At 50.7% G+C, this 21,032-nt stretch overlaps 1 protein-coding gene across 8 annotated transcripts in view; it reads right to left on the reverse strand.

Annotated features, from left to right (window-relative positions):
- Positions 1–21,032, reverse strand: part of RIMBP2 (RIMS binding protein 2) — a 1,529,140-nt gene that overhangs the window by 336,144 nt on the left and 1,171,964 nt on the right. For all 8 annotated transcript variants that reach the window (XM_085633657.1, XM_085633660.1, XM_085633661.1 and 5 more), the window contains 2 exons: positions 14,956–15,065; positions 1,915–2,727 (listed from right to left, as the gene is read on the reverse strand). In XM_085633657.1, the coding sequence (XP_085489783.1) occupies positions 1,915–2,727; positions 14,956–15,065 (923 nt within the window). The remainder of the gene's footprint in view (positions 1–1,914; positions 2,728–14,955; positions 15,066–21,032) is intronic.

Consider the following 21,032-nt stretch of genomic DNA (forward strand, 5'->3'; position numbering starts at 1 on the left):
ATGGACTCGTATGTTCACACAACACGATAGACGCTGATGGACTCCCATGTTCACACAACACAATCAAGACTGATGGACTCGTATGTTCACACAACACGATAGACGCTGAGGGACTCCTACGTTCACACAACACAATCAATGCTAATGGACTCCTATGTTCACTCATCACAATCAAGCAGCCGAGGTCCATGCAGGTAACAGAGGTGGGGTGGTGGGGCCAGGTAAGGAGGGATTTCGAGGGAAGATGCAGAGGGAAAATTAAATAAATAATTAATTTTCCTTTGGCATCGTCCCTCGAAATCCTCTCCTTACCCGGCCCCACAGCCCCACCGCTGTTCCTGCACGGACCGCGGCTGCAATCAACGCTGATGGACTCCTACGTTCACACAACACAATAAATACTGACGGACCCGCCGTGTTCACACAACACAATAGATGCTGATGGACCCCCATGTTCACACAACACAATTGATGTTGATGGACTCCTTTGTTCACACAACATAATCAACGCTGATGTACTCCTATGTTCACACAACACAGTCGATGCTGATGAACCCCCCGTGTTGACACAACACAATCAATGTTGATGGACTCCTATGTTCACACAACACAATCAATGCTGATTTACCCCTGTGCTCACACAGCACAATAGACACTGATGGACTCCTACGTTCACAAAACACAATAGATGCTGATGGACCCCCTGTGTTCACACAACGCAATCGATGTTGATGGACTCCTATGCTCACACAACACAATCGATGCTGATGGACTCCTATGTTCACACAACACAATAGGTGCTGGTGAGTCCAACATGAACAACACAATAGGTTTCCAAAGGAGTCTTAAGATAGCACTGCACAACATCTGCTGACATCAGTGTGATATTATCACAACACCAGAGATTTTTGAACAGTTCTATTGTAAATACTAACCAAGTACTGCAGACAGGGTCTAGTGTTGAAACAACAAAACCTGCGCTAATATCAGGGCGAGGGGTTCCCAGTGTTATCACAACACATAAATGTGGACAAGGTCTGCTGTTAACACAAAACAACTTGTTGTGGGGTTCAATGTTAAAAACCCAATCAGTGCTGATGTGACCTAATTTTAACACAACACAACAGGTGGTCATGAGATGTAAGGTTAACGCAGCCCAATAGGTGCTGACAGGGTCTAATATAGTATCACCCATTGGCGCTGAGTGGGTGTAATGTTAAGACACAACAATAGATGCTGACAGGATCTAATGTAAACATCACCTATTGGCACTCATTGGGTATAATGTTAAGACAAGATGATATATGCTGACAGGGTCTAATGTAAACATCACCCATTGGCGCTGATTGGGTGTAAAGTTAACGCAGCACAATAGATGCAAACAGAGTCCAATGTAAGCATCACTCTTTGGTGCTGATGGGGTCCTATGTTAACACAACAGGATAGCTTCTGATGGCTCTAATACAAACATCACCAATTGATGCTGTTGGGCTCTAAAGTAAACACAGTAGATGCTGACAGGGTCTAATGTAAACATCACCCATTGGTGCTATTGGGATCTAGTGTTAACACATCTCTTTTTGGCGATGTTAACACATGTGTGTGAGGGACTCATTTTAACATAATACAATAGGTGCTTTTAGGAGATGAGTCTATATTTTTCCATCAGATGAAAAGTTGTTTTATGCGACAGGCAGAGTAAGTGAGCTGATGTTGCATTTTAAGCATCTCTATATGTGGTCTTGGCACCTGGTGGCTGCAGTCCAAGCAAGGTGGGGATGGAAGAGGCAGTTGTGGGTGAAGAATGACTCCTATGGATAAGTGCTGCTTTAACCCACAAGTGATACGCAACAGTGATGGAAGAGTGTGATGAACCCCTGTACTTGAATATTAAACAAGAGCATGAGTTCATACCTGCTGGCAGTGTGGAGAATTCGATGAAGGCCTCCTTCCTCTCCCTCTGCTCCAAAGGGAGCTGCCAGGGCATCTGGTGGGGCTTGGCCAACAGCTTCACCTTGTAGACCCCACCCGGTTTCAAGTTGAGGAACTGATAGCGGTAGCACCCAGCCTTCACAATGTCAAACTCCTCGTCGTTGAGGAAGATCACATGGCTGTAGTTGCTGTTGGTGGGGACCCAAGAGAGCTCGGCAGATACCTGCGTCACGTTGTGGATCTTGAGTTGGGAAGGGGCCACAATGACGTCCTTTCCGACCAGCAGTGAGCACTGAAGTTCGTCCGAGAGCCCACGGTCCGTGACGCTCTGGATGGATATCCTGCAGGTGCTGGTAGCAAGGTGAAGCTTTTCTATAAGAGCCTTAGTTCTACCTCCAAAGTCCACACTCATCCGCACTTCCTTCTCCACCAGGACATTATAGCTCCTCACAGCCCCCCACGCGGGTGGCACAATGGGGGCCTCCCATCCCACAATCACACTTTTGGCAAGTTGTTTAATGAGGGTGATTTTTCGAGGATAAGGCACAATGTCTTCTCCAATCTCGTCAATGTTCACATCCAGCATCCCTGAGCCGTTGTTCATGGTGGTGGTCTCCTGGAAGCCTGCTGGTTTCGTCTCCACACTGCTCTCATCCTGCGAACCAACACCGATGTGGTTGATACAGTTCTGGTCTTGCTCACTCCCTGCAGAGCCCGACACGTGCAACTCATCATTCTGAACAAAGTCCACGAAGTTGGACGGGACCAGCCCCCTCTGCCCATCGAGGAGCTCTCCTGCGGAAGCAAGCAGAGACAAGTGTTGGACAAACCGCAGCACTGATCTGCACAGCACAAGAACAGGTACAGATGGCTCCTTCAGGGTGAGCTAAGCCCTTCAGGAAAGTATGTGAGATGAGTCTGGTGGCTTCAGCCTGGCTCCTGCGGGGTGCTAAGCCCTTCGGGTACGCATGTGGAATGAGTCTGGTGGCCTCAGTTTGGCTCCTCCACTGTGTGTTAAATCCTTTGGGTTTATATGTGAAATGAGTCTCCTGGACTCAGCCTGGCTCCTGCAGAGTGCTAAGCCCTTGACGTACATATGTGGAATGAGTCTGGTGGCCTCAGTCTGGCTCCTGCAGAGTACTAAGCCCTTGGCGTACATATGTGGAATGAGTCTGGTGGCCTCAGCCTGGCTCCTACAGGGTGCTAAGCCCTTGACGTACATATGTGGAATGAGTCTGGTGGCCTCAGTCTGGCTCCTGCAGGGTGCTACGCCCTTGATGTACATATGTGGAATGAGTCTGGTGGCCTCAGCCTGGCTCCTGGAGGGTGTGCTAAGCCCTTCATGTATGTATGTGGGATGAGTCTGGCAACCTCTGTCTGGCTCCTGCAGGGTGCTAAGCCCTTGACGTACATATGTGGAATGAGTCTGGTGGCCTCAGCCTGGCTCCTGGAGGGTGTGCTAAGCCCTTCATGTATGTATGTGGGATGTGTCTGGCAGCCTATGTATGGCTCCTGCAGGGTGCTAAGCCCTTGACGTACATATGTGGAATGAGTCTGGTGGCCTCCGCCTGGCTCCTGCAGGGTGCTAAGCCCTTGACGTACATATGTGGAATAAGTCTGGTGGCTTAAGCCTGGCTCCTGGAGGGTGTGCTAAGTCCTTCACGTACATATGTGGAATGAGTCTGGCAGCCTCAGTCTGGCTCCTGAAGGGTGTGCTAAGCCCTTGACGTACATATGTGGAATGAGTCTGTGGCCTCAGCCTGGCTCCTGCAGGGTGCTAAGCCCTTCATGTATGTACGTGGGATGAGTCTGGTGGCCTCAGCCTGGCTCCTGCAGGGTGCTAAGCCCTTCATGTACATATGTGGGATGAGTCTGGTTGGCTTAGCCTGGCTTCTCCAGGGTGAGCTCAGCCCGTCATGTACATATGTGGAATGTGTCTGGTGGCCTAAGCCTGGCTCCTGCAGGGTGCTAAGCCCTTCCGTGTATGTATGTGGGATGAGTCTGGTGGCCTCAGTCTGGCTACTGCGGGGTGCTATGCCCTTCATGTATGTATGTGGGATGAGTATGGCTGCCTCTGTCTGGCTCCTGGAGGGTGTGCTAAGTCCTTCACGTACATATTTGGAATGAGTCTGGCAGCCTCTGTCTGGCTCCTGCAGGGTGCTAAGTCCTTCACATACATATGTGGAATGAGTCTGTGGCCTCAGTCTGGCTCCTGCGGGGTGCTAATCCCTTCATGTACGTATGTGGAATGAGTCTGTGGCCTCAGCCTGGCTCCTGCAGGGTGCTAAGCCCTTCATGTATGTATGTGGAATGAGTCTGTGGCCTCAGCCTGGCTCCTGTAGCGCTGCATTGCGTGGCAGGGAGAGAGCAAACATATGGCTCTCTCCTCTCCTCCCTACTACTGGCGCTGATTTTAGCTGCTGTGCCCCAGGCACACACCTCAGCGCCATAGTGCTAGGGTGTGTGCCTGAGTCTGCCATAAGTTTTGAACAAGAATGCTACCCTCCTTTACAAAATATTCTGCCTAGACAAGTTTAAAACATTTTCCTGCTTTTTATGTGTGCTGTACAGTGCAGCACATGTGCAAAGTCATAAAATAAAAGAGAAAGGAAAACATTTCTCCTTTTAACACCTGCTTTCCAGTGGAGTTAATTGTTGGTGCTAAACCCTGTCTACTAATAATAGTAAATAGGGTTTAGCTTCACAAAGCGTGGGTGGTTGCCTGGGAATGCCCCTGTACCACCCATGTAACGTCCCCTTGACGCAAAGCAATTGAAAGCATCGTTTTGCACCCCTTTGCGTTACTTTTCCATGCAAACCAATGCTAATACCAATTAGCGAGTGAGGGTTTGTTAATCCCCACAAAGGTTTAGCATCGGGTGTGCAAAAAAAAGTAATGGTAATCCAGAGTTCCCTTTGCTGCGGACCACCAAAAACAACCGTACCCATCTCACAGTCCTCGCAGAGTGCAGTAGATCTCCAAGAGAGGAGGTGGAAGTGAGACCCCATCCTTGAGACCCCCTCCTTGCTCTTTAAACCCCTAGACCCCAACATCAAGGGTCCACTTCTCAGAGATTTACTCTGGGCCGTGAGCACCTGAGATTTACACCAGGGGCTGGATCACAAAACATTTTTGACTGCGCTGTTTCGAGTCCCTGGTGGTAAGACAGTGCTTGGGGCAAACACCTTTTAACACCGGATTATGAAAAAGTTGATTCTGGAGGTGGTGATGTGTGACTTGAACAGTTGAGGAGTTTTGTTGTGCGGCATTTTGCTGTTGTGATTGTTGGTTTTGTTGTTTTTTTGTGCAGCTCTGTTTGTGTGCTCTATTATTGCAACGTGATTTTGTTGAGTTGTGTTCTGTTTTGACTGTTTAGATAGGATGCCCTGTGTTATGTTCTAATTGTTTTTATGTTGCCTTGTGTTTGTTGATTCTGTTGTGTTCATATTTCCAGACAAAAGCAGCAAATGCCTCGAGAATTCCTGTGACTATTGCAAATCTGGAGAAACTGCAAGAATCTTTAGAATGGACAGGAGCAAATTATTTGTCCTTCAGCATCTCGAAGACACTGCGGGTGATCTCTGGTGCAAATCTTTGTGTGGCTTGCAAAAGATGTCTATTGTACGTTGGGCGTGTTGTTGTTTGCTGTGCAATACTTAGGACTTTGTGTAGTCCACAAGAGTGGTGGCTCACAATTCTGCTCCAAGACAAATTACTCACATTCTGAGATTGTGAGAGGAGAATACCCAAATACAAAAGAAGTCTTCCCTACCCCTTGCCAATGGTCACACTGATCAAAGGAGGCTGGAACTAGCTCATAGCCACCCTCTGAGGGTTCATCCTGGGGGCCTGGTCTGGGTGAAGGGGGGAGGGGAGGAAAAGGGTATGGCTCTTCTTTTGTTAAAGATGAGAAGTGAGCCGAGTGGTTTGGAGGCTTCAAGCGCCTTGAGGGGCACACACTCAGGATTTTGTGCTATATAAACCCCCAAAACATCACATGTTTTATTACATATTCCAGACAAGGTTACTCATCCTATTTTCCTAGGTCTACACTAGACTCCAGAGGTGGGACATCCTGTTCATTGGCAAATGAGATGCACTGAGAAAGGACCAGGGTCAAAGACCCCAAAGAAGCACTTCCTGAGAAGGTATTCTGACTTGTGTGGCACATTTCTTAAATCAGTGGGAATGCACCTCATGGTACAAGACGGGTGCTTGGGTATGACTTTACGGTGGGCATCCGACTACATACCTGGGCAGGGGCAAGAAGGGCGCAACCCTATGCTACCACCCTTTGCACCCTACTAATACCTCCCAAAAAATACCCATCGCCACATATGAGTTCCTTCAAAATGCTCCTCCAGTGAAGCACACAGCAAGAGTTCAAAGTCTGGAAGATCTGTGGAATGATGTAAACATTAAATGCTACTGATAAAAACTGAGAACTCTAGACATATGTATTCTTGTGCGGCTCATGAAGAAAGAGGCTTCAGGGCCGGGCACTGTTCAAAGCCCTGGAGGGCCCTGTGATATGGAAGCAGGCAGAAGTCCACACCAAGGCTGCCCCTTGCTCACAATTACCCATGGTACAAAAGCACCATTATACAGCGCTTGTGCCCAGCGTTAGCGCTTTGTGAGAGGGAGTTTTGGGGCGCTGCTTATGAGTTACGGTGTTGAGGGGGAGAAGAGTTGGTTCCTCGAGCCCTCAAGGAAGATTTGAGGAAGTCATTTGAAGCAGCGCCTGCGGTGGACACCTGGGTTAAATCTGAATTTGTTGGAAACATCTCTGGGCGTTGGGCCTTTGCGGTTTGCCATTTGTAGATTGATTTTTGGCGTTTGCACAACGGTCTTGGGGGTTGATTTACTAAAAACTCATACAACGCATCGCAGCAAGGAACGCTGCTGCACTGCATTGCGTGAAAGTGAGAAAGAGTCGGAAAGCACCATTATATATCACCAAGATTAATCACTAGCTCTGATCCACAATTGGGCTGCCTAGTGCCACGCACACACCGTTCAACCAGAAAAAGTGAGGTTCCTGTGGCGATAAGCTCTTGTAAATATGCCCCATAGAATATCCCCTTGATACAAAGTGATGCAAAGCAGAGCAACTTTCCAGCGCAAAATGTAAGTAAATTCCAAATAAACATTTTGCACCAGTGTGTGCCACTTTTGTGATGCAAACCTGGTGCAAAACGTCAGTAAATCTGCCCCCTTGAGTTAGACCGTAGAATAGATAGCCCTTCGAAGAAGGGTCTGCATATTCGAGCGTTGGTTGCGGTATAGTCCTTGAAAGAGGGTCTGTAGCATCACAATGTGGTTTATAGTATTTGAAGAAAACTCTGGTTATTGGAGCAAAGGGGGGCCTTTGGTATTAGAAAAAGGCTCTGGGGTTTGTGTCAGAGACTGATTTTTAAGACGGACATGGGCGTGCTGAGTAGGTTCAATATTTGCATTAGAAGAAATATCTGGGTGTTCACTAGAGGTATCTTTTGTTATTTGAAGATACATATGGGTGTTGTAAATGGGTTGGCTTTTGATGTCTGTAGAAAGGTCTGGGTGTTGCAGCCTAGGCTGATGTTTGGTTTTTGAAGTAGGGGGTTTGGGGACCTATGTTGATTTTTGCATTTGTAGGCTGATTGGGTGTTTGAGTGTAAACTGATTTTTGCTATTTGGTTGTTGGTCTGGATGACTGAGTGATGGGGTCTAGGATGTTTTTTCATGTTTGAAAAAGAGTCTGGGTGCTGGATTATGGGTTAGTTATTGGTATTTGAGGAAGGCTCTGGGTGTCGGAGGGTACGTTTATCTTGGATTTGCCACAGCAGATACTGTTCTTGAGGTATTGTAGGACCTTCTCCATGGCTAGCTTTGTGTAGGGTGCTTAGTTGTATGTATAATTTGTGGCTTGAAGAGAAGTGAATGTCATTCAGGATGTTTGCTGACCTAATGGCTTGAATGATAACCCTGACTGCTCTAAGGTTGGTTATTGTAGCCAGTTATGTATGAGCAGCTGTGAATCACAAGGCATCTGGGTCATTTATGGGGATGGAGACCTCATAAAACACAGGTCAAATGTTGTCTTTGAGGCCTCTGGCTTTTGAAGATGAGTAGGATGTGACAGGGTCCTTCTCATGTCAGTTTTCTCTGTCTGAAAGGTCAGTAAGACTTGGGCAGCGTGAGATCAACATGACACACCTTTCTCAGAAAGACCCACAGGGCTAGATAGGAGTCGTTCTCATGTAGAATGTGAAATGTTGTTACTACCAGGGCAGAGTCGATCCCATGTCAGGTTAGGCAGATGTGTGACTTCCTGGACCACGGTCCTATACGCTTCCTGGAAAATGTTTCCTTTTTTGTGAGCCCATCTGGTTTTGACTTCTGCTTAGTCAGTCTCTGCCCAGATTTAAAAATGCCTTATTTTGTTTTGTTTTTCACAGCATTTTGAGGCCTGTCATGAACATAAGGTGTTGAAGCTGCGCTCCACAGTAAATATTTACAAGGCTTAGACATGTTTACTGTGATTCCAGGGCTGACTAGTATGGGATGTGTCATCAGTCTTTACAGCCGTGTCTCTGGCTTCCAGAGCGATTACAGAGAGCTGTCTGAAAAAAACAACTCTAAAATATACGGCTCCTCGTTGTTCTCTCCTTCATTTCCTTTTATAATTAAACATATGGAATGTTGGCTCATTTTCTATTGGTATTCATCCATATCTATTTTTTGTTCCATAAAAAATATGAAGTTACAACTAAAATGTTTCCACATTTATCTAATTCTGAAGATCTTGTGCTAGAGCAGACAATTGATTCTGCGTCAGAGAAAAGCAAGGAAACAGAGCCTTGGAGCGATCTCCAATAGCCAGTGCCTGGACCCTAGAAGATCAACTGAACTCGACGTCTAAAGCAAGTGGGACAACCCCACTCGACGTCAACAGTGAGTTTGCCAACTCGATGTCGATAGTGACCTCAACAACCTGACGTCAATAGTGAGCACAACAACTACACATCGATATCGAGCACAAAACTACTCGACGTCGATAGTGAGCTCAACAACTCAACGTCAACAGTGAGTTCTTCAACTCGACACCGATAGTGACCTCAACAATTCGATGTGACCTGTTCTCAGGACACCCCCGCGCCGCACGGCCCCCAGCTGTGTGAGCCCCTCGTGTGCCCTGCTGCTGCTCGCAGACTCGTTTTGCCCTCTGCCTGCCTCGCACTGTCCCCCAGCTGTGTTCTAGTTCCTTTCTGTTATCTCGGCATTTTGTAATTGTTTTTGTGCATAACTGTTGTGATTTTAGGTGATTGTTGTGTCTGCCCGCTCTCCGGTTTCCGCCGTCGTCCTCGCGGCCACGCCCCTTTTTCGTGTCCTCCCCGCTACCGCCTCCCAGCTGCTCCTCCCTCCCACTTGTCCATAAATGGCGACCGCGCGGCGCAGGTGAGTGTGACCTGTTCTCAGGACACCCCCGCGCCGCACGGCCTCCAGCTGTGTGAGCCCCCTCGTGTGCCCTGCTGCTGCTCGCAGACTCGTTTTGCCCTCTGCCTGCCTCGCACTGTCCCCCAGCTGTGTTCTAGTTCCTTTCTGTTATCTCTGCATTTTGTAATTGTTTTTGTGCATAACTGTTGTGATTTTAGGTGATTGTTGTGTCTGCCCCGCTCTCCGGTTTCCGCCGTCGTCCTCGCGGCCATGCCCCTTTTTCGTGTCCTCCCCGCTCCCGCCTCCCAGCTGCTCCTCCCTCCCACTTGTCCATAAATGGCGACCGCGCGGCGCAGGTGAGTGTGACCTGTTCTCAGGACACCCCCGCGCCGCACGGCCCCCAGCTGTGTGAGCCCTCTCGTGTGCCCTGCTGCTGCTCGCAGACTCGTTTTGCCCTCTGCCTGCCTCGCACTGTCCCCCAGCTGTGTTCTAGTTCCTTTCTGTTATCTCTGCATTTTGTAATTGTTTTTGTGCATAACTGTTGTGATTTTAGGTGATTGTTGTGTCTGCCCCGCTCTCCGGTTTCCGCCGTCGTCCTCTCGGCCACGCCCCTTTTTCGTGTCCTCCCTGCTCCCGCCTCCCAGCTGCTCCTCCCTCCCACTTAGCCATAAATGGCGACCGCGCAGACGCGCAGCGGTCACGCGCAGCGGGAGCGCCGATTGTGCGCCGAAGGCGCGCCAAAGGCAAGCCCGTCTGCGCCCATCCGCGCCTGGACCGCGCCCAGTGCCGGAACCCCTGGCCCCCGCCGATGCAAGACTACCCGACGGACCTACGACGCCGCCACTCTCTACGCACTCAATGCCGGCCAGAACCCTGCCTGCTACCGAGCCACCCCGAGACGCACCCACGGACCCTTCGCCTGCCAAGCCTGCCGATTCACCTGCTACCGGACCTGCACCACCAAGTCGAGCGCCAGCAGCAACCACCTGAAGTGCATCCTGCTCAACACCCGCTCCGTCCACAGGCACGCCGTGGAACTTTGGGACCTACTCGACGCGACAGCACCTGACGTCGCCTTCCTCACCGAAACCTGGATGAACGCCTCCTCAGCGCCCGACATCGCCACAGCCGTCCCGGACGGATACAAGATCACCCGGAAGGACCGCATCAACCAGACGGGAGGAGGCATCGCTATCATACACAAGAACACCATCCGCATCTCGACTAACTCCAACGAAACCTTCACCGCCGCCGAACACCTGCACTTCCAGATACACACTGACCCCAAGACCACCCTCTGAGGCACCCTCATCTACAGACCCCCGGGACCACGCACACAATTCAGCGAAGACATCGCAGACTTCATCAGCCCGCACGCCCTCCCCTCCACTGACTACATCCTCCTAGGGGACCTCGACTTCCACCTGGAGAACAACAACGACAGGAACACCACCGCCCTGCTGGACAACCTCGCCAACCTCAGACTCAAGCAACTGGTGAACACCCCCACCCACTATGCCGGCCACACGCTTGACTCCGTCTTCTCATCCAGCAAGCACATCTCCTTCAGCCACGCCACCGGACTCCACTGGACCGACCACAGCTGCGTCCACTTCAGCTTCAGAAGAACTACGACCCACCACAACCCGCAACAGGCCCCCCGCCGGAGCTGGAGCAAGATCACCGCCGAGCAGCTCACCGCCTCCTTCAGCCAGAACACTCCCGCCAGCACAACGGACCCCAATGAAGCAGCCAGCAACCTCACTAAGTGGCTGACCGCCTGCGCCGATGACCTCGCACCACTAAAGAACCCTCCCAGCAGACCCGGCAGCAAGAAAACCCCCTGGTTCACCAACGAACTCAAGGAATCCAAGAAAAACTGCCGCACCCTCGAGAAAGCCTGGCGGCATGACCAGACCACAGACAACAGGACCACCCTCAAGCACGCCACCCGAAAACATCATCAGCTGATCCGCGCCACCAAGAAGTCGGCACTCAAAGAACGACTTGACAACAACGCCCACGACAGCAAGGAACTCTTCAGCATCGTCAAAGAGTTCTCCAACCCCAGCGCCGGATACAACGACATCACTCCCTCGCAAGACCTCTGCAACTCACTCGCCTCGTTCTTCCACCGCAAGATCGCCGACATACACAACAGCTTCGACGCACAGACAACGCACCCTACCACCGAACCAACGCCCGCCATCACCACCCTCTGCAACTGGACCCCGATCAGCACCGAAGACACCACCCGCACGATGAACTCCATCCACTCCGGATCTCCAACCGACCCCTGCCCACACCACGTCTTCAACAAAGCCGACGCCATCATCGCACCCCATCTCCGGGACATCATCAACTCCTCCTTCCACACTGCCACCTTCCCGGAGAGCTGGAAACACGCCGAGCTGACCGCCCTCCTGAAGAAACCAACGGCAGACCCCACCGACCTCAAGAACTACCGTCCCATCTCGCTCCTTCCTTTTCCGGCCAAAGTCATCGAGAAGACCGTCAACAGACAGCTTGCCGCCTTCCTTGAGACAAACGGCTCCCTCGACCCCTCGCAGTCCGGGTTTTGGGCCAACCACAGCACCGAGACCGCCCTAATCGCAGCCACCGACGACATCAGAACCCTGATCGACAACGGGGAAACAGCGGCCCTCATCCTCCTGGACCTCTCTGCGGCGTTCGACACTGTCTGCCACCGCACCCTAGTGAAGCACCTCAGCAACACTGGAATCCGAGAGAAAGCACTGCAATGGATCATCTTGTTCCTCACCGGAAGAACCTAGAGAGTCGGCCTCCCCCCCTTCAGATCCGAGGACACCGAAGTCATCTGCAGCGTACCACAAGGATCTTCACTCAGTCCAACCCTCTTCAACGTCTACATGAGCCCCCTCGCAGCCATCGCACGCCAACACAACCTCAACATCATCTCCTACGCCGACGACACCCAGTTGATCCTCTCCCTCACCAACGACCCCACCACCGCCAGAGCCAACCTACATGAAGGGATGAAAGACGTCGCCGACTGGATGAGGAACAGCCGCCTCAAACTGAACTCGGACAAGACGGAGGTCCTCATCCTGGGATCATCACCCTCCACCTGGGACGACTCCTGGTGGCCCCCGGCCTTGGGCAGCGCTCCCAAACCAACAGACCACGCACGCAACCTGGGCTTCATCCTGGACTCATCCCTCTCGATGACCAGACAAGTCAACGCCGTCACATCTTCGTGCTTCAACAACCTGCGCATGCTCCGCAAGATCTTCAGATGGATCCCCACCGAAACCAGGAAGACCGTCACCCAAGCACTCGTCACCAGCCGACTGGACTACGGGAACACCCTCTACGCCGGAACCACAGCCAAACTTCAAAAAAGACTCCAACGCATCCAGAACGCCTCCGCACGACTCATCCTGGACATCCCCCGACACAGCCACATCACCGGACACCTGAGAGACCTGCACTGGCTCCCCGTCAGCAAGAGAATCACGTTCAGACTCCTCACCCACGCACACAAGGCTCTCCACGACCTGGGCCCCAAGTACCTCAACGACCGCATGACCTTTTACACGCCCACCCGCCAGCTATGATCGACCAGCCACGTCCTCGCCACCGTTCCACGCATCCGCAGAGCCACCGCCGGAGGAAGATCCTTCTCCTACCTGGCAGCCAAGACTTGGAACTCCCTCCCCACCCACCTTCGGCGAACCCAAGACCATCTCTCCTTCAGGAAGCAGCTCAAGACCTGGCTGTTCGAGCAGTGACATCTCCCCTTCCCCCAGCGCCTTGAGACCCTCCCGGGTGAGTAGCGCGCTTTACAAATGCCGTGATTGATTGATTGATTGATTGATGTTGATAGTGACCTCAACAATTCGATGTCGATAGTGCGCTTAACAACTTCGATGTCGATAATGAGGACAACAACTCGACGTCAATAGTGAGCTCAAAAACTAGACATTGATAGTGAGCTTAACAACTCAACATCATTAGTGAGCTGAACAACTCAATGCTGATAGTGAGCTGAACAACTCAACGCTGATAGTGAGCTCAACAACTCAATGCTGATAGTGAGCTCAACAACTCAACGCTGATAGTGAGCTCAACAACTCAATATTGATAGTGAGCTCAACAACTCAATGCTGATAGTGAGCTCAACAACTCAACGCTGATAGTGAGCTCAACAACTCAATATTGATGTGAGCTCAACAACTCAATGCTGATAGTGAGCTCAACAACTCAACGCTGATAGTGAGCTCAACAACTCAATATTGATAGTGAGCTCAACAACTCAACGCTGATAGTGAGCTCAACAACTCAAAGCTGATAGTGAGCTCAACAACTCAACGCTGATGGTGAGCTCAACAACTCAATATTGATAGTGAGCTCAACAACTCAAAGCTGATAGTGAGCTCAACAACTCAACGCTGATAGTGAGCTCAACAACTCAATATTGATAGTGAGCTCAACAACTCAACGCTGATAGTGAGCTCAACAACTCAATGCTGATAGTGAGCTCAACAACTCAATATTGATAGTGAGCTCAACAACTCAACGCTGATAGTGAGCTCAACAACTCAATATTGATAGTGAGCTCAACAACTCAACGCTGATAGTGAGCTCAACAACTCAATGCTGATAGTGAGCTCAACAGCTCGACGCTGATAGTGAGCTCAACAACTCAATATTGATAGTGAGCTCACCAACTCAATATTGATAGTGAGCTCAACAACTCAACGCTGATAGTGAGCTCAACAACTCAACGCTGATAGTGAGCTCAACAACTCAATATTGATAGTGAGCTCAAAAACTCAATGCTGATAGTGAGCTCAACAACTCAATGCTGATAGTGAGCTCAACAACTCAATATTGATAGTGAGCTCAACAACTCAACGCTGATAGTGAGCTCAACAACTCAACGCTGATAGTGAGCTCAACAACTCAATATTGATAGTGAGCTCAACAACTCAATATTGATAGTGAGCTCAACAACTCAACGCTGATAGTGAGCTCAACAACTCAACGCTGATAGTGAGCTCAACAACTCAATATTGATAGTGAGCTCAACAACTCAATATTGATAGTGAGCTCAACAACTCAATATTGATAGTGAGCTCAAAAACTCAATGCTGATAGTGAGCTCAACAACTCAATGCTGATAGTGAGCTCAACAACTCAATATTGATAGTGAGCTCAACAACTCAACGCTGATAGTGAGCTCAACAACTCAACGCTGATAGTGAGCTCAACAACTAAACGCTGATAGTGAGCTCAACAACTCAATATTGATAGTGAGCTCAACAACTCAATGCTGATAGTGAGCTCAACAACTCAACGCTGATAGTGAGTTCGACAACTCAATATTGATAGTGAGCTCAACAACTCAACGCTGATAGTGAGCTCAACAACTCAATATTGATAGTGAGCTCAACAACTCAATATTGATAGTGAGCTCAACAACTCAACGCTGATAGTGAGCTCAACAACTCAACGCTGATAGTGAGCTCAACAACTCAATGCGGATAGTGAGCTCAACAACTGGACGTCAATAGTGAGCTCAACAGCTCAATGTTGAGAGTGTGCTCGACCCCAGTAGGTACCTTCATAGAAGCCGTCTTCATCCATGTCACCGTACACGTAGAGGTATTTTCCGGATGTCAGGGGCAGCTCAGCTTCAGGGTTTTCATTCGGGCCATCAAAGGGGTTATAACTGGAAACAAAAAGATAAGGAAAATAACATGAGTGAGTGAGCTGTGTCCCCGGTTCAACACTCCTCAGACTTGTGCACGGACAGGCTCTAAGATTCTAGTGCATCATTACCAGACATATTTTATCACCCACAACACATCTCCAATCATGCAACCCAGTACATGTCCACTGTCCATTTATGTAACGTTTAGCAACAAATATCGGAGATTTTTAGATATGAAACTTAAGGAGGATGCTTGGAGAAAAGAATGAGTACGTCGGAGAAGAGCGGGAAAGGAGGGGTTCTTGGGCATCAGATATTGTGCAAACGCAAGACCCCAAGTGCAGTTCATACCCTGACAAGAGATGGAGTGATGTATGAAGCATGTTGATAAAATGTTAATAAATCAGAAAAAAAACCTTTGCAAAGAGTTCCAGCATCAGTAAAAAAATGCTGAGATTCGGGCTTTCACCTTCATTCCAAGTGCTGTGTTATATTTGGGCGCAGAAAGCTCTCGGTGGCTAACTGCGTGCACACGACAGGGGGTCGGTGTTTGCCCCTAGCCACACCGTCGGTGCCAGGGAGTGAGCAATGATGAGACTAGTCTGCAATTCATTCATCTTACTCCACTCCTTTGCATGCACAGTTTCCTCCAGGTAGGATCAGTAAGAAGTGACACCCGCAAAGAAAGTGGGACTGAGCACAACCTGTGCCACACCCATGATGGGCACCAGACAACTTCAGGGCCTGATGTTGCGCTCTCGAGCCAGTCTCGTGCCAGTCTCGCGTCACTCTGAGACCAAAGCACTGAACACGGCTCCCCAGGAGTCCAGGTGGAAGCAAAGGGTTGACCCCAGTTGAAGATTTTACGTTTATAGTTAGGGAGAGGGATGAAGTAAAATGAATGCCAAGCAAGAGTATTCTGGAGGCTGGATGTCAACTGGTGACCAGCATTGTAAGGATAAACATCCTTACCAGCCAGTCCCAGATATGTGCACATGTACAACAGGCCAGAGCAGGCTGTACAGGTGCAGGCACCTCACAGTGCACCGCTCATTCATGCTTTAGTCATTTTCAGTGTCAGCCTCATGTCTTCTTGACTCTACGGAAGGCCAGATGGGCACTCGCGGTGAAGCGAAAAGCCGCTTACACAGAGAACATGATGGCTGAGGTCTGCCTGGCACCACTTGAGCATCGGGTGGGCTACATGGGTACAGCACAGTCAGGGGAGGGTCACACGCTTCACATACAGGCATGTCCGCTCAACCTAGGGGGTTCACTCCAGAGGCCGGAAGTGACCTTGAATCAGTAAAGACTCATCATGTGGATTCCATGAGGGTCCAATGACACTTCCGGTTAACGCAGACAGCTCATTTCTGATGGCAGCGCCTCCCAGGTCAAAGAAGCACCAGAGCAACATCCTGCCCTGTGGGGCAAAAAGTCATCCGGTCATCTGGTAACAATGATGAGACAGTGGCCCTGTGCGTGTGCGGGGCAAGAGCAGGGGGCAGGAGCTAGGGAGGGGGCAGGAGCCAGAGGAGGAGCCAGGGCAGGAGCCAGGACAGGAGCCAGGACAGGAGTTAGGGAGGGGGCAGGAGCCAGGGGAGGAGCCAGGGCAGGAGCAGGGGGCAGGAGCAGGGGCAGGGGGCAGGAGCCGGGACAGGAGCAGGGGGCAGGAGCCAGGAGCTAGGGAGGGGGCAGGAGCCAGGGTAGGAGCAGGAGGCAGGAGCCGGGGGCAGGAGCCAGGGCAGGAGCCGGGGGCAGGAGCCAGGGCAGGAGCAGGGTGCAGGAGCCATGGCAGGAGCCAGGGGGCAGGAGCCAGGGCAGGAACTGTGGGCAGGACCAGGGGGCAGGAGCCGGGGGCCTGAGCCAGGGCAGGAGCCAGGGTAGGATCCATGGCAGGAGCCGTGTGCAGGAGCCAGGGCAGGAGCCGTGGGCAGGAGCCATGGGCAGGAGCCAGGACAGGAGCCAGGGGGCAGGAGCCAGGGGCAGGATCCAAGGCAGGAGCCAGGGCAGGAGCCGGGGGTAGGAACCAGGGCAGGTTGCAGGAGCCGGGTGCAGGAGCCAGGGGGCAGGAGCCAGGGCAGGAACTGTGGGCAGGACCAGGGGGCCTGAGCCAGGGCAAGAGCCAGGCCAAGGGCAGGGTGCAGGTGCCAGGTGCAGGATCCATGGCAGGAGCCGTGCGCAGGAGCCAGGGCAGGAGCCTTGGGCAGGAGCTGGGAGCAAGAGCCAGGTGGCAGGAGCCAGGGGCAGGAGTCAGGCCAGGAGCAGGGGGCAGAATCCAGGGGCAGGATCCAGGGCAGGAGGTGCTCTACAGGCACTAGCGGGTACTGCAGGCCTGCCCTGCTCCACTCACCACTGGCTGGTCAGGAAGGCCGTCTCCATCAATGTATCCTCACCTGCTGCTTGCGACCACAGGTCCTCGAGCCCCACTGCCCACCTCCGCACCGACCCCTGCCCCAAGTGCAGGGTCGCGGTTACACCTGATGCTTACTAATGTCTGCCCCGCCAGTACCTCCGGAGGACTTAAGGCTCCCAGCTCTGCCTGTGACACTCGGAGGCGAGGCACAGGGGGGTACGGAGGCCACAGAGAAGGGCTGTCCTTCCTCACATACCTCTAGCCGAGGGCATTATGGGAGCTGATATGAACCTTGAAGCCGCTGTCCCACCCCCGGCCTGCCAGCCAGGTTCACCCAAACACCCCCGGCGGAGGTCACCGTCATTTGGTATCAGAGATGTGACAATCTAATGTAAAACACTGTATCAAAGTGTCCTAAAAGGGGAAATCATAAAGCCACAGAATGTGCCACAAATCGCAGCGTAATTCACCTTCCGTGTTCCTAATTTGCGCAGCCCTGCCACATGGCACAGTCCAACGAGGGCCGTGTAATTCCAGTGACCTTGACATTAATGAACAAAGCCAGCCTCGGACGAGTGGCGATGTTCTTGGCGACAAAGAATCCAGGTGACGTGCGTGGAAGGAAAGAAGCCATCTCCCAATCTCGAACATGTGTCGGATTTCGAGACAGAAAAAGAGTTGTCAAAATAAAGAAAAGGCCGACAGGAAACAGGGGGCGCGTGCTGGGGCCACTGAGGCGTGCCTCTCTCTTCCGAGGAGTCCGGCCTCCGCCCACGCGCGCCCCGTCATTTCCTGGACTGCACCCCTTTAATCACAGCTCTGCCTCGTCGGGGCAGTGAGGCGCATGAATGACGCACATGTTCAGCAATCCGTGGGCACGTGCAGAGCGCCTCGAGGACTAGAAGAGCACGGTAAGGGCTGTGGATTCAAGTCATGAAGGGGGGGGGGGGCGTGATGGGGGGGGGGGTGCTACAGTGTCCCCAGGCTGGAGTCCACGCACGGACAGAGCTTGGAAAGAGCAAGGCGACCCAGCCAGGGCAGGTCTACTGGAAGAAAGTGCCTCACAGGTCACGCCAGCATGATGACGTCACTGAGGGTTGGCGCTGTAGGGGAGGAACCGACGGCCCATTCCATAGCTACTTCTATACCACACTATGCCATGTGCAAATGAGCCGATCACATGCACTGGGTATAAATCCCCCTCATGAATATTCATAACCAGAAGTACAGGATGATCGGTAATTATGACACCACCGCAACTCTCCCCAGAAAATCTTGGCAAAATTTAACAGGGAAAATGGGCAGGAAAAATGGTGCAATGTGAGAATCTGGGTGGGGAGCACTGAGTACACATGTAATGCATCATTCTCTCATGCAAAACTCAGAACAGGACGTAATTACCACATCCAGTACGTACCTCACTCAGGGGAATCAATAATTTACCACACCCGGTAAATACCTCCCTTGAAGTTATAAATAATTTACCTCACCCAGTAAATGCCTCACTCGGGGGTCTCGATAATTTACCACACCAAGCAAATACCTCACTTGGGGGTCTAGCTAATTTACCACACACAGAAACAATACCTCCCTCGGAGGAATCAATACTACCACACCCAGTGAATACCTCACTCGGGGGTCTCGATAATGTACCACACCCTGTAAATACCTCACTCGGAGGTCTCGATAATTTACAACACCCAGCAAATACCTCATTCAGGGGTTCTGGTAATTTACCAGACCCAGTAAATTTACTACAACCAGTGAATACCGCTCTTTGGGGTTTTGATAATTTACCACACCCTGTGAATACCTTACACAGGGGTATTGATAATTTACCACACCCAGTAAAAAGAGGAGTTGGCCTAACGGCTAGGGCGCTCGACCTGGGGAACTGGGTTCGAGTCTCGGTAATGACGCTGAACATTCTGTGATTCTGGGCAAATCACTTAATCTCAACGTGCCAAGCAAAAAAAAAAATATATGTGTGTCCTCATGTAACGTAACTGGTGCTATGTAAAGCGCTCTGATATCTGATTGGATTCGGGTCAAGTTTGCACTATATAAAACTCTGCAAAATAAACAAAAAACCTCACTTAGAGGTCTCGATAACTCAGCTCCTGCTCTCGGGTTTGGCTGCTGGAACTTCTGTCGATCAGAGGAGCTAGGGGACAGATGTACGAATTGCTGTTCCCAATTTGCGACTAGTATTTTTGTGACCACTAAAGATTTTTCATGAACTGGCCTATGTACTAATGGGTCAGTTTGTAAAATTTCGATTTGGAGTAGGTCGTAATCCGACCTACCTCATGAATATTAATACAGTACATTACAAATGTATACTTGTTTGAATTGGTGGTGATCAGAGAGAAGGTGACCTTCTAGGGTCAGCAGCACCCCGTCTGTGATCGTCATCAAACAAAGTAAACTTAAAAAAAATATTGCCCGTTATCCTTACAAGAAATAGGGCTTTCTTTTTTTGAGACAATTGTGTGAGCGTTCGCAGAGGTCCATTGGACAACTGCCTACTCCCACTGGAGTAACAAAACTTGAGGGACCCCCTGCAAAGTACATGGGGGGGCTACACGCTTTGGACCCAGTCAGGAGCTCTCAAACAAGGGCCTGCAGCCCGAGGACAGTGCTGGAGGGGGCCCCCCAGGAGCACAGTCCCCCCCCCACTGCAGGGGCTATTGTTATGCCACTGCCGACTCCCAACAAACTTTTTTGTTTTTATATTCACAGAGGAGAAGAAGTCCTAGGGTCCATTTCCCTTTTGCGAATGATTTACAACCCCCAACCCAGGAGTTGGAAACTTTTCAATGTTCTGCAACCTGATTTTGGTTGCCGAGCACAATACATCTCATAGCGATTTGCGGTCTTATTTTTAAGGCTGTTGCGCCGTCGGTGTGTCGCTTTTAATATGGGAAAAAGTGACATACCGGCGGCATAAGGGGCTTGTAAGTTAGCCACTTGGTATTTGCAAGGAAACCTTACAATACGCCCCTTACTAATATTGAATAGGCATAGTGTCCCATTTTTGGAATCAATAAAAGTGTACTGATTTCCAAATTGTGAGTTTTACATAAAAACAACCTATGTTGTGGTCTCAAACTCAGGATCAAAGAGTTTTTTAACCGTGCAATAGGTTCATACATGTGGCCCCAGGTGCCCTGCCCTCTGGCCCTAGGTGCCCTGCTGCATTGTCATCTCCACCATGAAAAGTAGCGCCTAGAAAGTCATCCAGAAGGAGATTTCATGGCCACTGCTGACACATCTTGCTCCCATTACATGAGGGAGGAGTTTCCCACCATGTTGGGGTCCCTCCCGTGGGCAGCTCAGCCCCCTAAACATGGACGTCACTCCTCAAGCTCTGGGTGGTTCTACTGCCCTTATCTATCCGCCTGATAGTGTTTATATAGCACTTGATGCCACAGACTCGCAGCTTCAAGGCCCTATAATAGCTTTTTGCCCCTCGACTAAGTGCTTTTTATTTGATCGGCACTCAAAGGATGAATGCAAGAGTAGACTGTGTGGAATCTGAACGTGTGACCCATATTTTTTTGAGAGCAGAAAAATCTAAACCCAATAAGCTAATTAACCTTCCAATTAGAAGGGAGAGTGAGACACAT

This window comes from Triturus cristatus, chromosome 11 (genome assembly GCF_964204655.1).
Source record: "Triturus cristatus chromosome 11, aTriCri1.1, whole genome shotgun sequence".
Classification (NCBI taxonomy): Eukaryota; Metazoa; Chordata; class Amphibia; order Caudata; family Salamandridae; genus Triturus; species Triturus cristatus.